At 36.5% G+C, this 19,133-nt stretch overlaps 1 protein-coding gene across 5 annotated transcripts in view; it reads right to left on the bottom strand.

Annotated features, from left to right (window-relative positions):
- The window catches only part of Ak5 (adenylate kinase 5), a 235,026-nt gene extending 217,245 nt beyond the window's left edge, over window positions 1–17,781 (bottom strand). For all 5 annotated transcript variants that reach the window (XM_026409988.2, XM_077791237.1, XM_077791239.1 and 2 more), the window contains exons 1-5: window positions 17,722–17,781; window positions 12,883–13,069; window positions 6,705–6,872; window positions 957–1,126; window positions 738–851 (exon numbers count right to left, since the gene is read on the bottom strand). In XM_026409988.2, the coding sequence (XP_026265773.2) occupies window positions 738–851; window positions 957–1,126; window positions 6,705–6,872; window positions 12,883–13,069; window positions 17,722–17,781 (699 nt within the window). The remainder of the gene's footprint in view (window positions 1–737; window positions 852–956; window positions 1,127–6,704; window positions 6,873–12,882; window positions 13,070–17,721) is intronic.
- Window positions 17,782–19,133: the final 1,352 nt, after the last annotated feature.

The following is a 19,133-nucleotide window of genomic DNA, read 5'->3' as shown; positions in this document are numbered from 1 at the left end:
TCTAGAAAAAATCCCGGAATAATATATAACAAATTCAACAATACTTTTATTTTTTAGCAGTGGAGGGGCAGTGGATGAAAAGAGGGTATTCATTGATTTTCACTGTTTCTAGAATGAATAAAATTTGTATAGAATATATTACTTTTTAAATTAAGATATCTATGGAAAAATCAGTCATATGAGCTTTATAAAGATTAAACATAAATATAAAATATTTTATTTATTTCCCTTTAAAATAGATGTAATAGGTGTTGAGCAGGCATGGTCTACTCAAATTTGAGTATATTTTGGCAAGCAAACCCTATCTTACTAAAGGTAAGAAGTTCAATATTTTATAGCCCAATAAAAAGGGTTTCCTCATTTGGCAAGATTGTAAGTACAAGGTGATGTTTTTATATCTCTGGACATTACTGAATAAGGCTTACTTTTAGTAATTAAGTATAAAAAAGCAATCTTAGGAAAAGTATTATGAAATAAATTTTATAAAGCCTTGCATTTAATAAAAATAATGAATTCTATTATTAGTTTTCATCTCTTTTTGGCAGAGAAGACAATCTTTGATTTTTAAGCATTTGCCAAGGAAATAACCTTCTGCCAACCCATACTGATGGATTTGCTTGTTCCAGACCAGAATTCATTAAAAAAACAGCAATTCTTCCAAGAAATCTTTAAAAAAAAAAAATCTGAAATTTTTAAGCAAAAAGTAGGTCCTTTAAAATATAAAGAGACAGTCTTACTTGGTCCTCAAAAGAAAGTGCCTGGGCAACGTCTCTTGGAAATCCATCAATAACAATGCCCTCTTCATCAGGTATTTGCATCAATTTTTGTTTTATCTCTGTGATAGTTGTTTCCTTTTATAAAGAAAAAAAACATGAAAAGAAACCACAGTTAAACTTAGTATATTCATAACTGGTACAAAAATTTTTGCAGAATAGAAGCAAATTGTATAACAGTACCTGTGGGGCCAATTCTCCATTTGTAATTATCTTGGCAATAAGACTCCATTTCCTATTACTGCTGGTGCTGTGGATCTTCTTTCTTAATAATTCTCCCACTGAAATGTACTGGAATCCATATCGTTCTGCAATTTTCAAACTCTGAGTACCCTTTCCACTTCCTGGACCACCTATTATTCAAAAGAGGAAAAACTGTGACCTTAGGATATAATAAGAAACTTCTTTTTATACAACTACTACTTTCATCTGAGATGAGGGTTCTGGATCACCAGAAACAGGGTGGGTAGCTGTTCCATTTGTGACATTTTCAGTGCTACTTTTCTTTTGAATGCAGAGCAAGTGCAGACTTATCCAAGGAAAGGGTGCAGATGTTTTAACCAACTATATTAGGTGAAAAGATGTTTTCTCCCTCTACCTATCTTAGTATATAAACAATTAGGCTGGGGATATTTAGCTCAGTGGTACAGTGCCTGCTTAGCTTGCACAAATTCCTAGGTTCAATCCCTAGCACACAAACACAAAACAAAATCAATTTAAAAAATTTTAAAATAATGCAGTTAACAGAAACCATGATTATTCTATGTAAAATCTTATAGTTTTCCCCTCTGTAATCAAAGAAAAACCTATGGGTTTCAAAAGACAGTGATCAAAATAATGAAAATGTGTTTCATGCCAACAAAGAGTTACCAAGTAATCTGGTAAAATGTAGCAATTATTTTTTTAAACCAAAGGTACACCAATAAACATGACATATTTAAATCTTTTCTTGAAATCTGTTTGCACATGCATATCCTTGCCTTATTTCCTTTGAATTAAAATTTTATGCAAAGAATATGCACACTGAATGGAAAAGGTCCTCAAGGTAGAAAATATTTGTAGAACTAATAATTTTGAATTTGTAATACAGTTGTATGAAATATCAACATTTTGCAACATAACTGAATATTAATCATCTTTTATTTATTTTTGAAAAGTAATTGCTATTCACTTTTTAAAAACAAATAACAAAAGAATCACAAAATATATCTCAGATTTTATTTTCAAATATTAGGCTAATTTTTAGTTAATTTAGTTTTGTAAACAACCTAGACAAACTAGATTCTATAGTTAGAATAAATTTTAAAATAAAATATATAGCAGTCACCCCATCTGTAATTATTTGATGGCAATATCAAATGAGATATTTTCAAAGAATTGAGCATGCATTATTGAATGTGAGAAAAACATTTAAAAAATTCAATGCCTAATAAGTAGAAAACATAGGGTCAATACTCCAATATATTGGCACAGGAAACGACTTCCTTAATAAATTCCTAAATATCAAGAAATAATACTGAGAATTAATAAATAGGATAGTATAAAATTAAGATACTTCTGCACAGCAAAAACAACAACAACAACAACAACAACAACAAAGAAAACAATTAAGAGCATGAAAAGGGAGCCTACTGAATGGGAGAAAACTCTTTGCCAGCCACTTTTCTGACAGGGAATTAATATCCAGGATACATAAAGAACTCAAAAAACTTAACACCAAAAAAAACCAAAAAAACACAAATAACCCAATCAATAAACAAGCAAAAAAAATCTAAACAGCCATTTTTTGAAGAAGAAATTCAAATGTCTAATATATATATGAAAAAATGTCCAATATTGTTAGCAATCAAAGAGATGCAAATGAAAACTCTTACTGAGATTTCATCTCACCCCAGTCAGAATGGCAGTCTTCAAGAAGACAACAACAATAAATGCTAGAGAGGATGTAGAGAAAAAGAAACAAAGGATTGTAAATTAGCATAACCACTATGGAAATCAGTATGGAGGTTCCTCAAAAGACTAGGAATGGAACCACTTGTGACTCAGCTATCTTATTCCTTGGTATTTATCCAAAAGACTAAAATCAGCATAATGTCGTGATACATGCATTACAATATTTATAGCAATTCACTATAGGCAAGTTATGGGACCAGCCTACATACCCATCGATCGATGAATGGATAAAGAAAATGTGGTGTATATATATACACAAAGGAGTTTCACTCGGCTATAAAGAATGAGATTATGTCATGTGCTGGTAAATGGATGGAATTGGAGCACATCATGCTAGGTGAAGTAAGCCAGACTCAGAAAGTCAAAGGTCAAATGTTTTCTCTCATATGTAGAAGCTAAACAGAAAGTGAGAAAAAGTAATAGTAATAATAATAATAAAGGAGGGATTGCAGGAAAATAGAAAGAAGACCAACAGAGTAAAGGAAAGAGATCAAGAGGGAGGGAAGAGGACAGGGAAGTACTGGGATACAAAATCTACCAAATTTTGCTGCATCCATGTATGAACATACTATAATGAATCCTGCTTATATGTATAATTCACTAATTAATAATAATAAAAATAATAATAATGGAAGGGAGATCAGTAGAGCAAGCAGGTAAGAGAGAGAGGACGAGAGGAAAGGGAAGTACTGGGGAACGAGATTGTTCAAATTATGTTATTTGTATGTACAAATATGGCATAATGAATCCCAATATTATGTATAATTATAATTTGTACCAACAAAAATATATTTAAAAAATTCAATGCCTAAAAGTAGTGATATGTATTAGTAATATTCACTGAAACATAATTATAATTATTAAGCAATATTAAAAATAATAATCAAATCAAAAGAAAAGTGAATTCATATTTTTCTACTCATGTCAAAGTTTTTGCATATTGAAGTCATTTTATATCTATGCATTTAATAAGTATTTTTTTATCCTTTCAAATAATATAAGTAAAACATAAAGTTACTTTTCTTGTGTGAAGAAAATTTCAGAGTGGGCAGATTTGGTTGGCAGAATTATAAGAACAACTAATATGACTAAACCATTTCTGAGCCCCAGAACCAAACAATGCACCAAATAATATCTAGCTTTCACTTTTTTATTGCTTTATTAAACTTAACATAGGAATTTGTTAACATTTTTGACCATTCTCTAAGATACTATACATTCTATCTGTCTACACTTAATATCATAAACCACCTCTGCTTCTACCAGATTAAATTCTTTACTTTACAATTCAAAAGTAAATTCTAAACCAGGTGTGGTGGTTCACACCTATAATCCCAATGACTCAAGAGGCTGAAGCAGAAGGATTGCGAGTTCAAAGCCAGCCTCAGCAATTTAGTGAGGCTCTAAGCAACTTAGTGAGACCCTGTCTCAATCCCTGGTACAAGCAAAAGCAAAAACAAAAACAAAAAAAGCACCAAACAACAACAAAAAAGTAAGGTTCCAAATAGTTGCTTTTGGTCTATTAACACAGGCTATTCAAGGATTGGCTTCAAGAAAAATATAATATGATCAACACCATTGACAAGTCCAATCTGGTTTAATCTGAAAAAGCAAAATTCAGGATATAGGTATTTCCATGCTTGATCTCAGAAACCATCAAATTCAGAGCCTACAAATTCCTTTGAATTTTTAAAAATCAAACACATTGAGAAAGTTATGAAAACTTCAAGGAAAAAATTTTATTTTGTTAAATAATAGAGGCAATATCAGACAACAATAACAATAACAAAATAAGACTGACAGAATTGAAAGAAAATAATACTGATTTATTAGATGAGTTTGATTACTGAAACTTGCTAACAAATTAATTTTACTTTCTTCTCTTTAAAGCCAGAATGAGCTGTTTTGTTCTATTCATCTCTAATTAATATTAACTCCGAGATTTTATGATTACATTCACATAAAAGGAATTCATATCTGTACCAAGAAGATCAGTTTAAAATAAATCTGTAGTGCCAGAAGGGAAATTTTGTTTATTTAGGTGTAATACCATGTGAGCCTCTGTACCTTCCCCCACATACATTTTTCTGGATGGAATAAAAATTTGTAAGATTTAGGTACAATTATTTTATAATTCCCAGAAAGTCTTAAAATTGCTCTAGTTTTCTTAGAAAAATTAAGAATCTTCTTTCCCTGCCTTGCCTCAATCATTTAAATATTATATATACACATTGGTTCTGTGTCACTCTTATAATATGCAAAATGTACAGCATGTAAATCTGTAACCAGAATCAAATCCAGAGAAGTAAGTTGATTTCACCAAACAAAAAAGAACTGTGAAAGAGGTGGGATGTGAGGGTTTTACACCTTCTCCAAAAATTTAATTTATTAAAACATTTTAGTCATTTTCATATAAAATTCACAATAAACAAAAAATCATATGTGCCGTTTTATACAAGAGCAACTTGGTCTTATATACCATTTTCATGGACAACCAAACTTCCATTTATTCATCTTGTTTATAATCGCCAATAACTTTACTAATAGCAACAAGAAAAACAAAATATTCAGTCCACCTTTAAACCATGAAATGGTAAGAGAATTCCATTACACTTCACCTATAGTTCTCTCTTAGTTATTTCCTTGCCTTCTGGGTAAGAACCCCAAATTTCTAGACACAGAAAAGTATTCCATTTCTAAAAACAGAGGTTTATGGTATAATAATGGCTATAATAAGCCATACAAATATTTTGACTTTTTTGAGAGCTGATTTCTTCTGCCTCTTCTTGTTTTGTTTTGTTTTTGCTTCTTTGCTTCTTTGCAATGCTCTGGGGATAAAACCGAAAGCCTTGTACCACCACAGAGCTACTACACCCCCAGCTGATTTTTAAATATCTTCCAGCAATATTGTTAACAATTTGGGGAGAAATATATCTGTCATTTCACTCTGCAATGTACAAATTTCACTCCTAATTAACATAAACATAAACATTGGTCAACCTAAGTTCTTGCTATAGCTTAGTCGTTTATGCGCATGCTTGTACGCTAGTTGCCATCTTCATTATGTTCTCTGGAGCACTACTTCTTAGCCTGGGGGCTGTATACATTTAGTTTTCTGTTAATAGTTACTGGTTAGAACAGCTCTGAACATTTCACACTACATATTTGCTTTTGGTCATCTCCATGAAGGCCCAGTTAAATTGGAAAGTGATACAATGACTATATATGTTGCTGGTTCACAGGACTCTATGATTTTCACAGATTTTGAGAAAGTTAGAATTTGCAGGAGTGAGAAAAAATGCATTTTGCAACCTACTTAAAACATTTTCATTATTTATTCCTTGTGAAATGGCATCAGGCTGATATTTTTTATATTCAGTGTAAGATTCACAGTGGCAATTTAAAAAATGAATGGTTATCTTTGTTATTTTGGTTAATCCTCAGATGTCTTATGCTGTATAAAACACTGTTCTTTTTATTTGCTTGTCTAATAACATGGAAATTTAAATTTTATTGTAGGTATCAGTTTGCCACAAGGAAGTTCATTTATATGAATCCTTACCAACATATTATTATTTACTTTTCCCTCTAAAGTTAAGTGAATAAAATTTCAATTTGCTGATTTAAAGGGAAAAACATCATACTTAGAAAACATCTAATGTAATTTTAGTAAAGAGTAAATAAATAAAACCACAGAGCAATAAATCTTGAAGAGATGCTTTGAATTCATTATAAAGAATTCCTATGACATTGTAATAGAAATCTAAGAAAATTCAATAAGCATTAGGTTACATTATAACAATTTGTTTTATTGAAAATTATTTTTAAAATATTTCAATTTTCCCTTGAACTTTTGTTTCTATGCCTCATCATTATTCAGCTAAGCATTTCAAATATGATACATAATTGGCATTTTCAAAATGTAAAAATATAAACAAAATTAGCAATAGTAGAGAATTTTGCTTTCTGTTCTCATACCTATGACAAGAATGATTTTTGGACGAGGTCTGGTAGGATCAAAAACCTCATACTCCTCAATTAACTCTGCAGTCTCAGAGAGATCCGTGTCACTTTCTATGGAGAATTGATGGATTGGAGGGAGTCGATCATACCGCCGATATGGAAAGTTTGAATTTTCAGGCATTACTGCAAAAGAGTAAGATAACTTTGAAAAGGGAAAAAAGCAAAATAAAACACTTTTCACATTTAAACTATGAGTAGAAGGAATTTTATTAATGAGAAGACTTTCCAAGTGGCCAGCAAACATTATCAAAAAGGGCCAGACAATATTTTGCACTCTGAAAGCCAGATGATCTTGTACTCCACTCAGTCATGATAGCATGAATGCAGTCATAGACAATAGGTAAACAAATGAGTGTTCCAATAAAACTTTATTCGTTAAAACAGCATTGAACTAGACTTGGCCACCCCATGGCCTACAGAGACCTTCTCAGACACTGCCTAGTCTTGCTTGGTAAGTTGTGTATATCCTGGCCTCTGCAAAAAGTATTCTCTGGAGTTTTGCAGTACATAACCTTCAAAACCATCTGTAGCTGCCCGTGGAGCCAGTGCTTATGCATCATATATTTCATTTCATTCTACAAATGCGCATGTGTGTACTCAGTATGATCCAGGAACCCTGGAGGTCTAGTGGAATGGTTTGGTAGCATAATGAACAAAAAATTAGGGTTAGTTACCAATCAGGTGGAAGGGTGCAAGCAATTTGTATATGTGGAATGTTTTCAACATTATTTACTTTTATTTTTCCAGTATTTATTATATTTAATTTATTTGACTTAAAGATGTAAATATGGTGATTTAACTTTACATATATGACAGTAGCAGATATTTGCCATTTATTGCCAGGCATGTTAATGTACTAAGGAAGATTCAGTAGAAGAATAAGATGTCATCCTGTATCTTCAGTGCTTATAAGCTAGAGCTCATATGCTTATATCTGATAGCTGTGTACACATGAGGCAGGAGAACTGCTAAAATGAAAATCTCTCATGGTAAACACCACAGTAGATAGATGAATGGGTAAATCCATTTGATCTGGAGTGGTAGGAAAGGACTTGCAAAAGAGGCAGGACCGTTATTTTTAAAGACAAACACAGAGATAAAAATCTAGAAAGTATATCTCAGTTGGTGCACACAATACGAAGACTCAGAAAATACAATTCATATTCAACAGGACAGAAATCAGACCTGACAAGCCAAAATCAGGCAATTATCAATATGTAGTTTATGGCTCTCTCTTTCTTCACTCCATGTGTCAGTATCTCAGAAGGCTCAGAGAAGCCCTAGCTACCCAAACAGCCCTGCAGAAAGAAGAAAATAGACCACCCTGAGGGGTTCTATGAGGGTGGCTACCATATCTAAGCAGAGCATAAAGCTCACATCTCCTTAGGAGTATCAATCAGATCTTTCCTTTCTCTGCTGATAAACTGAATGAGACTACTGATCACCACCCCTCTGGGCTCACTTTAGTTTCATGAAAGGAGTGGATGAGTATACAGATGACAGTGGATAGTCTGTAGAAAACAATGGGAAAGGCCATGTCAGATAAGGCACTGACAACAGTAACCTGCTCTGTCTTGAAGTTCAGTAGCTTTAGTTAACACAAGGCCAAACTCTAAGCATTATCCTTGATTACTCTCTTCTCTCACTTTTCCCATTTATTTCCATTTATTCCCAATCTTTTACTCTGACTACTTGACTTTTCTGCCTGCTTCCACATTTACCCCTCCAATCTGTTGTCTGAAATGCTCCTTCTCTGTTAGTCCCTTGGCTGGCTGACTGTCATTCACACCTCAGCTTAAATACCTCCTCTTGTAAGAGCACCCTGCTGACTTTCTAAACTAGTGTAGCCCCCCCAACCAGTGACTCTCAAGGCTATTACTAATGCTCTTCACCAACTGAGAGTTTTCCATTTCATTCATGGTTTTTCTTCTACTAGACTATAAGTTCCACAATAGTGGGGACCTTACCTATCATTTGGAACTCTGCATCCCTGGCATCTAGTTTGACAGGTAACCAGCACCCAATAAACATTTGCTGAATCCATAACAAAGAGAACACCTTACTAAAATAGTTTTCTATAGAGAAAACCCAGAAGATAAGATGGGTAGCTTAAGTGTGGCCACAGTGTGAATAGCATTGAAAATCAAGGTAAAAAGTTTAGCTTTGATCTGTTATAAATTCAGCAGAGGTTCTGGGGGCTAGAGAAGGCACACAATTTTAGAAAACTTAATCTGCTGGTGGCTAGAATGGGTTTGAGTAGGGAAAGACTAAGCAGAAGAGCAGTGAGTAGGAGGCTGTTAAAGTAATACATAGGTGAGAAATGAGGGTTTGGGCTAGAGTAGTAGTAAGGGGAATGGAAATGAGAGGCTGCATGTAAAGACATGGTTCAGGACACAAGAAATAAAAGGGGATGATGGCTTAGCAAAAATTTCTAGGTCTCAAGTCCAAAAATCTGCATTTCATGTAGTGTTCCTCTGCTCTGCCTTCTGTTCCAGAACTACTGGGCTTCTTTCACTCCTGACCATATCACACCTTCTTTCTCTACCTCAGAAATATCTGCAATCTCTTCCATCCTTCTCTAGCCACCACACACTCAACTTTTTGTCTCCAAGTATTAGCATATCACTTGAAGCTTAGAATATTCACTTGAAGTGTTAGCATATTCACAGGAAGCTTATCCTGAACCCCATCTATACTGTATCCAGTCCACTGGTCAGCTCACTGGTCTAGTCCACAACATATTATTTCCCACAGCACTCATTGCTATAGCAATTATATTTTGAATGCCTGATTTCATTGCCAGACTGTAAGCTCCCTGAGGGCAGGTAACACGCCTGTTCTTTTTTTGGTGGCTAAAATTAGTCCTAAAAGAATATCTGGTACACAGTCATCTCAAGAAATAGTTATTTTATTGCACCACTGACTCACTGACTGACTTTATAGGAAAAAGAAAAGGAGATGTGAGTGGCAGTTTTAATGCAAATAGGGTGTATTTGGTTTTCAACATGTTGAATAGGACGACAATGAGATATTCCAGAAGATAACTATGGACATTTGCAACTAGAACTCTTATTCATAGATTATTATCTGTTCAGTTATATGCATATGACAGGGAAAAAAGGATGGTTGTCTCACATTTAACATGTTAAGAACTGTCAGCCAATAATTTATTGTTGCTTTATTATATTCTAATTTACGAAAGCAATTGCTTAGATAATAAAAATGTTTTATGTCATAGAACACTTTTTGGGATAATTATATGTTAGCATATCTACATCAATATTTATGCAAAACTTTCATGAGTAATCTATTTTTGAAAATCATCATTTTATTTTAAGTTACTGAACAGTTAGCAATGTTGTTGAACTTAATAACCTAGTGCACAAATTATAGCTAAAATTGACAAAGCACAAATGTGTAAAGCATTTCATAAAACAAAATTTTATTATTACAAAATAAATCAGTTTAGAAAACAATTTCCATCTTTTAGCATATATTCCAGTAATAGGACATTAGAGTATAACATTCTTTTCACCCTAGTACATAGAAAGGCTTATCTGATTGTTAATGAAAAGACCTCTGGCTGGAAAATATAGTAAAGCATTAGAAGGTATGGAAACCCTAAAATTAGCAAGCAATTTTATTTTGATAACAGTTATACCTACTGCCATATTAGTTTATCTTGCTAGCTCAGGAGTTCTAAACTGGCTATTTATGAACCCAATATAATCCCATAGATGTGTTTTGTTCACCTTGATATTTTTGTAAAATTTCTACTTGACTGTCTAGTTCTGTTTTCTAGTTTAGTCCCCACTGTTAGCTTGCCTGGTTTCTACATATTATCAAGCCAAGAAACAGTATCAAGGCTTAAATGTGTTGAAAACACTTTTTATACCCAGTCTGAGAGCAGTTTACCTATAATTGAAGGTCATAACCTCTTAGATTTAATTCTTAAAATATAAAAATACATTAGACTAAATCCAGAACTATCTAAAGTTTTAGCAGTGCTTTGAGATTTAGGAAAAGAATTCCCCATATTTACCTTACTTGATCTAACAAGGACATGAGGTATGTATTGAACATTGGGCCAAATTTTATTAGCATGATAACACCTCTGGAAGTAAGTTAGCCATTTTGAGAAGGTGTATAAACTTTAAAAGCCCACTAAAATGTAATGTTGCTCACCCAAAAGCAATAATGTGCAAAGTGTGCTATAGCAATAACTGGCTAAAGTCACTCTGGTGACTGTAGCCAACAAAGGTGCCAAACCTCAACTGTTCAGTTTGAACTGGGGCCCTAAACATCAATCTTATTCACTCCCTACTCTGTGTATCCTACACTGTTCTCAGTAAACCAGCAACCACATGATTTACAAAGAATAAATTTTTCAGTTTGGAACTGACACCTGTTATTAGCCAGGAACTGGGTCTAAGAGTAAACTCTATGCAAAGAATAAAAATCTCTGTAGAATTGTAATGGTTCTAAGAGTAAAACTGAAATATTCAGTACAAATTTAATTTTATAAGCACAGGAAGACATGACCTCAACCTTAGGACTTACCACAGAATGTAATGACATGGTTTAGTATGTAGTGAGGGATGTTTTACCATCTATCTAAGATGAATTGGCGTGAGAAACCTTGTAGAGTGATGAAGTCAACTGCTGATTCTGAGAGCTAGTTTATTTTTTTGTATTGGGGGTTGAATCCAGGGGCACTTTACCACTGAGCTACATTCCCAGCCCTTTTTACTTTTTATTTGGTTATACAGTCCTGCTAAATTGACAAAATAGCCTTAAATATGTCATCCTCCTGCCTCCGCCTCCTAAGAAGCTAAGATTACATGTGTGCACCACCACACTTGACTTCTGAGCATGAATCTTATTACCTTATGGTCACACCAAATTTATTTTCTAATTATTTCTTGTTTTGTGGGGTCTGTTAGAACTTTTGAGAGTTTCTGAAGTTAGTTTTAAATAACAACATCAGATGTTTCAATTGTTTTTCAATGACATTGGAAAATTTGGGAGGGAGTCACATCACCTTCCAGTAAAACCTGGCATTACCTAGCATTGATTCCTGCATCAACAGGGAAGGACTCTTCTGCCCTTTAGTACTGTTTTTGAGGAAATGGTACTTTTACTTTCCATTTTCTGCTTGTGCTTCTTAAGAATTATCACACCATGACTTTTCCCCATACCACATTCAAATAAAATCTAAGTGGGTCATCACTGAATAAGGTTAAACAAACTAAGGTTTGTTTCCTCTACATATTAATTGCAAATAGAATTGTTTCCACTTCAAATTTTGTTGGTTTAGCTGAAAACTTTTTGTGGTACAATTTTTAAAACAGTTTAAGTTTTGAAAATATTGGCCACTAGAAAAGAATGTGTTTCCCCTGATTGGAATTGATTCTACTTTTTTACAAACTACTATACATCACAACTCATCTAGAGCCTGAAAGGCTAGTTGGCTCATGTCCAATTCATGGTTTTGAGAAGTACATATTTCAGAAACAAATAGCACCTCTTGTCTAACAATCTCCAGTTCTTAATTATAAACTGCTCCTAAATTGAAACAAGTTTATTTCTTCTCCTTCTTTTATAGCACCCAAATGCCTACTCTAATACATTGCATTAGATAGCTGCCTAACAAATCCTTATTGAATAAACTAGCATAAACTTTACATTCATTTATTCAGATGCATTAATATGAACTCTGGACTTGGAAACATATTAATAAGCTAAATCTCTTTCTAGCTAATGACAGATGGTGAGTGGTTATATAATAACTACCAATTTTATCAGTATTCTACTCATGTAGTTGGAAAAAGCTTACTTGCAATTTAAAATAATCCATTGGTTTTTAATGTAATTCATTTTGCAAAATAACGAAGTCAGTAATATAAAATTTCATTAAGTCTTTAGCAAATTGCTGGACAATGGTATGTAATTGTGTTTGTCTTATCATGAAGGCGATTAGCATTAGTAGCAGAAAGAGATTAATCATATTCCAGGGCTTCATAGCCTTCCAGCCATTTATAAACCCAATAAATTACTGCTTACAGTCCATATGGCATGTTTTAAAGAGAACTGCTCTACCTGTAAACTGGCTATTATTCTACATATACATTACCATTTCTTAGGAAGGATCTTCGTGACTGTCCTCCATTTAGTGGAGGTAAGATCTTCTTCTCCTGGCTGACAAATGTATCCCACTTCACCTTGTCACAGCCACCTAGTTCCTTCACTTTCTGTAAACAACTTTCCAAATATTCTACTGGGTCTTCTGGCTTAGAACACATCAGTCCATTCAAAAGGCTCTGAAATACAAAAATATACATACCAATAAAATATGTTTTAAAACCACCTTTGATAAAATACTATTATGTCCCATCTGTGAATTATTTGTTTTGTCCTTAATGTTTATTTTTAATTTTAAAAAAGTTGAAATTGAGCAATTAGGATAATCCCTTAAGTTCATGATGACCAAATGATATCAACTCAGCATTCTCTGCCTTTTAAATAATTCAGGCAACTATACAGTTTAAAATAGAAAAGTCCTATCAAAGTGAGACAAAATGCAGGATGTAAAAATGCCTGAGGCATTATTTATCTTACTCCTACTCATCTTTTAAATTTCTAAGCCCTAGTGTCTTCTGCAAAATGGATGTAATAATATCTACCTCACAGGGATTATATATATGCAGGGATTGAACTCAGGGGTACTTAACCACTATGCCACATCCCTAGTCTTTTTTTTTTTTTTTTTGTATTTTAGAGACAGGGTCTCGTTGAGTTGCTTAGGGCCTTGCTAAATTACTGAGGCTGGCTTTGAACTACTGATGCTCCTGTCTCAGCCTCCCAAGCTGCTGGGATTACAGGTGTATGCCCTGGTGCCCAGAAGGATTGTAAAGAATTTTTCAAATACAATATTTGTACAGTGCATAGTAAGTTCCTGACCTGTAGTAAACTGCACAAATGTTAGTGGGATTAGATATTACCATCATCATTATTATCAGGAAGTATTTCCTGAACTCCTAGGTTGGCCTGTGGTCCCCCTCTTCTGTGTTCCCATGGTACTTAGCATAAAATATTACACTTGTTATTTATACTGAAAACACTGGTTACTGTGTTCCTTGTCTCTTCTAAACTATAAGCTTTTAAATGACACAGAGTGGGTTTCATTTTTTTTTCTTCCAGACCTCTACATCTAACACTTTAACTGGCAGGTAGTGGGTGCATAATAAATTTTTTTTTCTGATTAGGAAAAAAAATCATTCAAAATTTAAATCTGAGTGTGATTCAAAAAATTGAAGTCTGAGGAAAAAAAATGTTATTTTCTATGCAACAAGTGACCACAATATCTACTGAGATTACACAGAAAGAGAGAGAAACAAGATTTGATGCCATTACTTTTTCTGTTTATGTTGTATGAGATGCCACGTGTATTTAAATGCTACTAGTTTGGAAATGCTGACTCCTTGGAAAATGACTGATATGCAAAACATTTCCTTTCAGGTTTCTCATGGAAAAATCAGACGATTATAGTTACCAATATATGCTATTAATGTACAAAACATACAGTTTTGGAAAGGTTAACAGCTTTCCTAAATACAATATTTTACTTTCAAATTGTAAATTTTGCCCATAATGGTGGACAGTTCTTACTGGATACATTTGTTTTCTGAAATCCTATGTAGAGTGGGTTAGAGTATGAAACTCCATCGGATGAGTTCAGGTGCTAAAGGAGCAAAAAAATAAGCTAGGTATCTATATCCAGTTTGTGTTGAGATCTTGCTGTATATCCAGATGTGGCAGTTAAGCTTCCTGCACTCTTCCTATACAATGAGCCAGAAACAGACAAGTCAATGCAGAAAGACCTCTGTGTCTTTCATGCACTATTTTACCCATTGTAATCTCAGCCCTGTGAGGCACTATTATCCCCATTTTTAAGAGTAGTAAATTGCTGCTCAGAAATGTTAATGACTTACTCAAGTTTACTCAGCTAAAGACTCCTAGGCCCAGGATTCCAACTCAAGTTTCTGATTCCAAAACCCATACATTGCTTCTGCACATCTTGCAAAAATATCATAAAATACCATATTCTCTATGCACCATTCATAATCCAACTACAATATGAATCACTCAAGATCATGTCTTTTAGTTTTGCCTTTTACTAATGCCTCAAATAAGAGAACACAATCAATTGAAGCTTTTCTGACTGGGAAATGTACATTTCTAACTTTCCAAACAAAAATGACATAAGGGCATAAATTCTAAAAAGGAGACAATGGGTTCCATTCCTCAGTCTTTGAATAACTAACCACTAACAGGAATTAAAGTTAACCAGTAAACATTATTATTCAGTCTCTGAATTAATATTTTGAGAACTTGAATAATCCAATTTGACTTTCCACAGTATTAAAATTAATTGCCAAAGCTCTGCTCTAAGGTATGAGATCAAAATAGATCACATAAAGTGATAAAAAAATAAGATTTCATGCTGGGCGCAGTGGCACACGCCTGTTATCCCAGGAGCTTAGGAGGCTGAGGCAAAAGGATCACAAGTTCAAAGCCAGCCTCAGCAAAATCGAGGTGCTAAGCAACTCAGTGAGACCGTCTCTAAATAAAATACAAAATAAGCCTGGGGATGTGGCTCAGTGAGTTGAGTGCCCCTGCATTTAATCCTGGATAACCCAGCCCCCCAAAAAAAATTTATGATGAAATCGGGAGAAAGTAATTTTTTGAAAAATATTAATCTAAAGATAGAAATGTATTTCATATATGAACCTACCAGAGATACACCATTTCTCATTTAGCCTAAGTGATGTGTCACATCTGGAAAAATTCTGAAAAAGTCAGTTATATCTAATTGTTTGGTAATATGTAAATTCAACACCCACTTTGCCTATAATGGTGTCTGATGTCCACATTTCAGGGTTTGATAGATACCTAATTGTTAAACTTCACATACCTAGAATATTGTGGTTTTGATGAAGAAAATCCAGTTTAGAAACCTAAAGTATTTGGTTTGGCTGTCTACAGTCATCACATGGAGAACTGCCAGATTTTGCTATTCTCTTGTATTGTGCACAGCACAGATGCATTTTACTGGAAGGATGGAGCCTTTGAGGTCACCAGCCAGTCTCCTTCCATCTTCCTATTGTCCAGGATTGATTCTAAGTACACTATATTACTGCATTTCACCTAAGCAAGTGGTCTTCTTTTTCTGATCTCATTACTTAAAATTGTTCCATTCATATTCAGAAAAGTCAATGAAAAGCCTCCAACCTGAACAAGGAACACCAGCAATCACTTATTTTCATATGCAGCATAGATTTTCATGAACTAACTACCCAGATTCTCTGGAGTTGCCTTTCATCAAGGAAGAAAAACAGTACCCACATCCATAAAGAAAAACGACTACTATTTAGCAGTATTTTGCAATCAGGTGGCTCTCCTACAAATTACTTTTTAAGAAGTGTAGAAATAAAATTGATCTCAGTAGTAACATTTGCAATTTTTAAAATCCATCAGCTTTTCATCTCCATATTTATCGTTTGATAATTAACAACAACAACAAAACTCTTACAATTCCCAAACATTCTTAAGACCTATTCTTATGCAACACCACCTGATTACTTTCATACAGGAATAACACACTTGCTAGATTTGGGCTTCATATGGCAGGCTTGAACTCAGATTTACCTGTAAATCTTGACTTTGACCTGAAAACAGCGACTTACAGAGGTGAGAGAAAAGGAAGATATGTAATTATGGCAGCCCATTTTAAAAATAGTTGGGGAAATTGGGGCAAAATTATTTTCCCCAGTGGTATTTTAAATTCCTCTGAACCGAACAAATCCACCAAACAGGAAAAATACAAACTCATGACTTTTAGTTCATCAGTCTATCATTTTGATTTTAGAATTGGGAGGCCAGGTTTGCAGTGAATGAATTTCCTCTTTCAATGCTCTGCCTACAGAGAAGCTTGGCTCTGTTCCATTCTTTTTTGTTTTCTTTTTTAATGTAAGCAAAAGCATTTAGGATTTAGCAATTTTTTTAAAAAATTCAAATATGGAGAGAAGAATAGAAAAACCCCAGACGGAGGCTGTGGCTTAGAACTAACCAAGGTTCCTTTAGCTCATTTCTCAAACCTCTTCTCTCACATTCTCAAAGTCCCTCCACCTGCCAGGTCCCTGGTGCAGATGATGCTGTGATGCGGTCTGAGGACAGCAACAGGAGTCACGCCCGTCTCGCCGCTCCCTTGCCGACCCGCTATCTCTAGGTGGGTTGGCCAGCGATGGGGGAAAGCTGCAGCTTCTGGGGCAAGCGAGGGGAACCATTCCTTCCAAGGCGAAGGCAAAACGTGCTCAGGAGTTCATTCACCGAAAGCGCACAGCACCATTGGGTGCCTGCCACCCGGGAGGTAGTGCTGCACTTGATGGGCTGGGATTCGTTTTTTGCATCTTCATCCCTCTCCTCCAAGCTGTCCCTAGGGAGAGCTGCTTCCGCCCATCTTTCCCCTCTCTCCAGGGGTCCGGACCCTTAGCATGTAGAGGGACTAGGGCTTTGGACCTCTCTGTTTCTTGTCCTTGTCTCACGCTGGGCGACAATTTACTCACCTGGCCTGACTGCTTCTCGCCCCCAGAGAGTGCGGCCAGGCCGCTTTCTGCAACCCACCCTGGGTGTCCACATCCGAGGGGCGCTCAGGGGGCAGCTGCTTTTCAGAACCCTGTCTGGAGACGGAAACTTGATAGGTGACAGGCGGGCTTCTAAGCCCAGCCATCTAATAGCGACCTCGGCAAACCACGGGAAAGGGGACTACCCTCGGGCGAGAGAGCCTCAGCAGGCGCCTTCACTTCCGTGCCCCACACGGGGAAGATGTGACAGGGCACAAGTACCTTACCCCGAACCGCCGGCTATTCTCTCTCCAGCTCCTCCTACCCCTCTGTTGGCTCTAGCCTCTTACCTCGAAAAGCTGAGGGATTTCCCTCCGGGCCAGATACTCCTTGGCTTCGTTGGTGTTCATGGTTGTACCACGCGTGCCTTGGGGCGCAGGCGGGGAGGTTCCTTGGCTGCGGCCACTTGGGCTGGGGCTGAGGCTGGGACTGGCGGGGTCCGCGCGCACGGGTGCAGCCCTAGATCTGGAGCGCACTCTCACACTCTCTGCCAGACCAGGGCCCTGTTCCACCTATCCCACCCCCCGAGGGCTGTAGCCTCCGGCTCCCTTCGCCCGGTTTGGATGCTGGTCCCCGCTCCCGAGCTGCGGGCTGTGAGCAGCGGCAAGGCGGCTTCCCGGGTTCCCAGGCAGCGCGACTGCCAGGGGAGGGGCGGAGGGAGAGGAGGAGGGAGGACAGCGCGGCGGACGCCAGGCAGCAGCCTGCCCGCCCGCCTCCCTGCTCTGCGCGCTGCGCTCCGCGCCTCCCGGAGCAGGGTCTGCGGCGGCGGCCAGTCACGCTGCGCTGGCAGGCACAGAATGCGGGGGTGGGGACAGGCGCTCACAGGGAACTCGGAGGCACACCCCTTCGTGCTGCACAGCAGCCAGAGCGCGGCTCTTCCCTGAGCATGCCGCCCCGAGGCCGCAGCCACCCCGGGACCAGGTGTCCAAGGGAACAGGGTCGGGGTCACTTGGAACTCTAGACCTTTTTGCTTTTCCAGACCTTCCCAGACGTGCGCGCGCGCACACAACACACACACACACACACACACACACACACACACACACACACACACCAGTTACCCTGAGTCCCCTAGGATCTTAGTGTGTGTGTGTGTGGGGGGGCACCTAATAGTCACAGAATTTTATCATTTATTCTTAAGGTTATTGGTTTTTCGAGAGATAGGGGATAGGAGAAAAGGGAATTCATGGTTCAGAATCCTCCCTCTTAAAATAATTCTATTATTTCGGGTGTTGTTACCCTTCAAGAAAGTTTTGCTAGCTGGTTTCAATTTTTTTTTTCTGCCTGTGTCACAAATTCTTGTTCATTTCAGTATAAGGCCTTAGTGTTAGCCTGAAATCTTCAATAATAGAAGGATTAGTAAGTACAATTAATTATTTCCATCTAGAAGAATGGGAAGATGGAGCAGAAAAGGGGTGGCAGTGGTAGAGTGCTGGATTCCCCTTGAATTGGAAAGGGCTTAGTAGGTGGAGTGGGTGTGCATCATTAATTAGATCTGAGGAGTGTGCAATCAGTCGCCTATGAGTTATCAGACACCCCCCCCCCCCTTGATGGGAAGTATGAAGAAATAGAGGTGGGTGCCTAAGGCATAATGGGTAATAGAATCCTCTTCCTGTTGCAGACCATTGTTAAGGTGTACCCATCCTCCTCCTTGCTCCCAAGATGACTCATTTCTCCATTAAGATATCTTTTCATTGCCTGG

This window comes from Urocitellus parryii, chromosome 11, assembly GCF_045843805.1.
Source record: "Urocitellus parryii isolate mUroPar1 chromosome 11, mUroPar1.hap1, whole genome shotgun sequence".
In the NCBI taxonomy this organism is placed as follows: domain Eukaryota; kingdom Metazoa; phylum Chordata; class Mammalia; order Rodentia; family Sciuridae; genus Urocitellus; species Urocitellus parryii.
The sequence above is the reverse complement of the archived record's forward strand: the minus strand, read 5'-3'. Positions and strand labels throughout refer to the sequence as shown.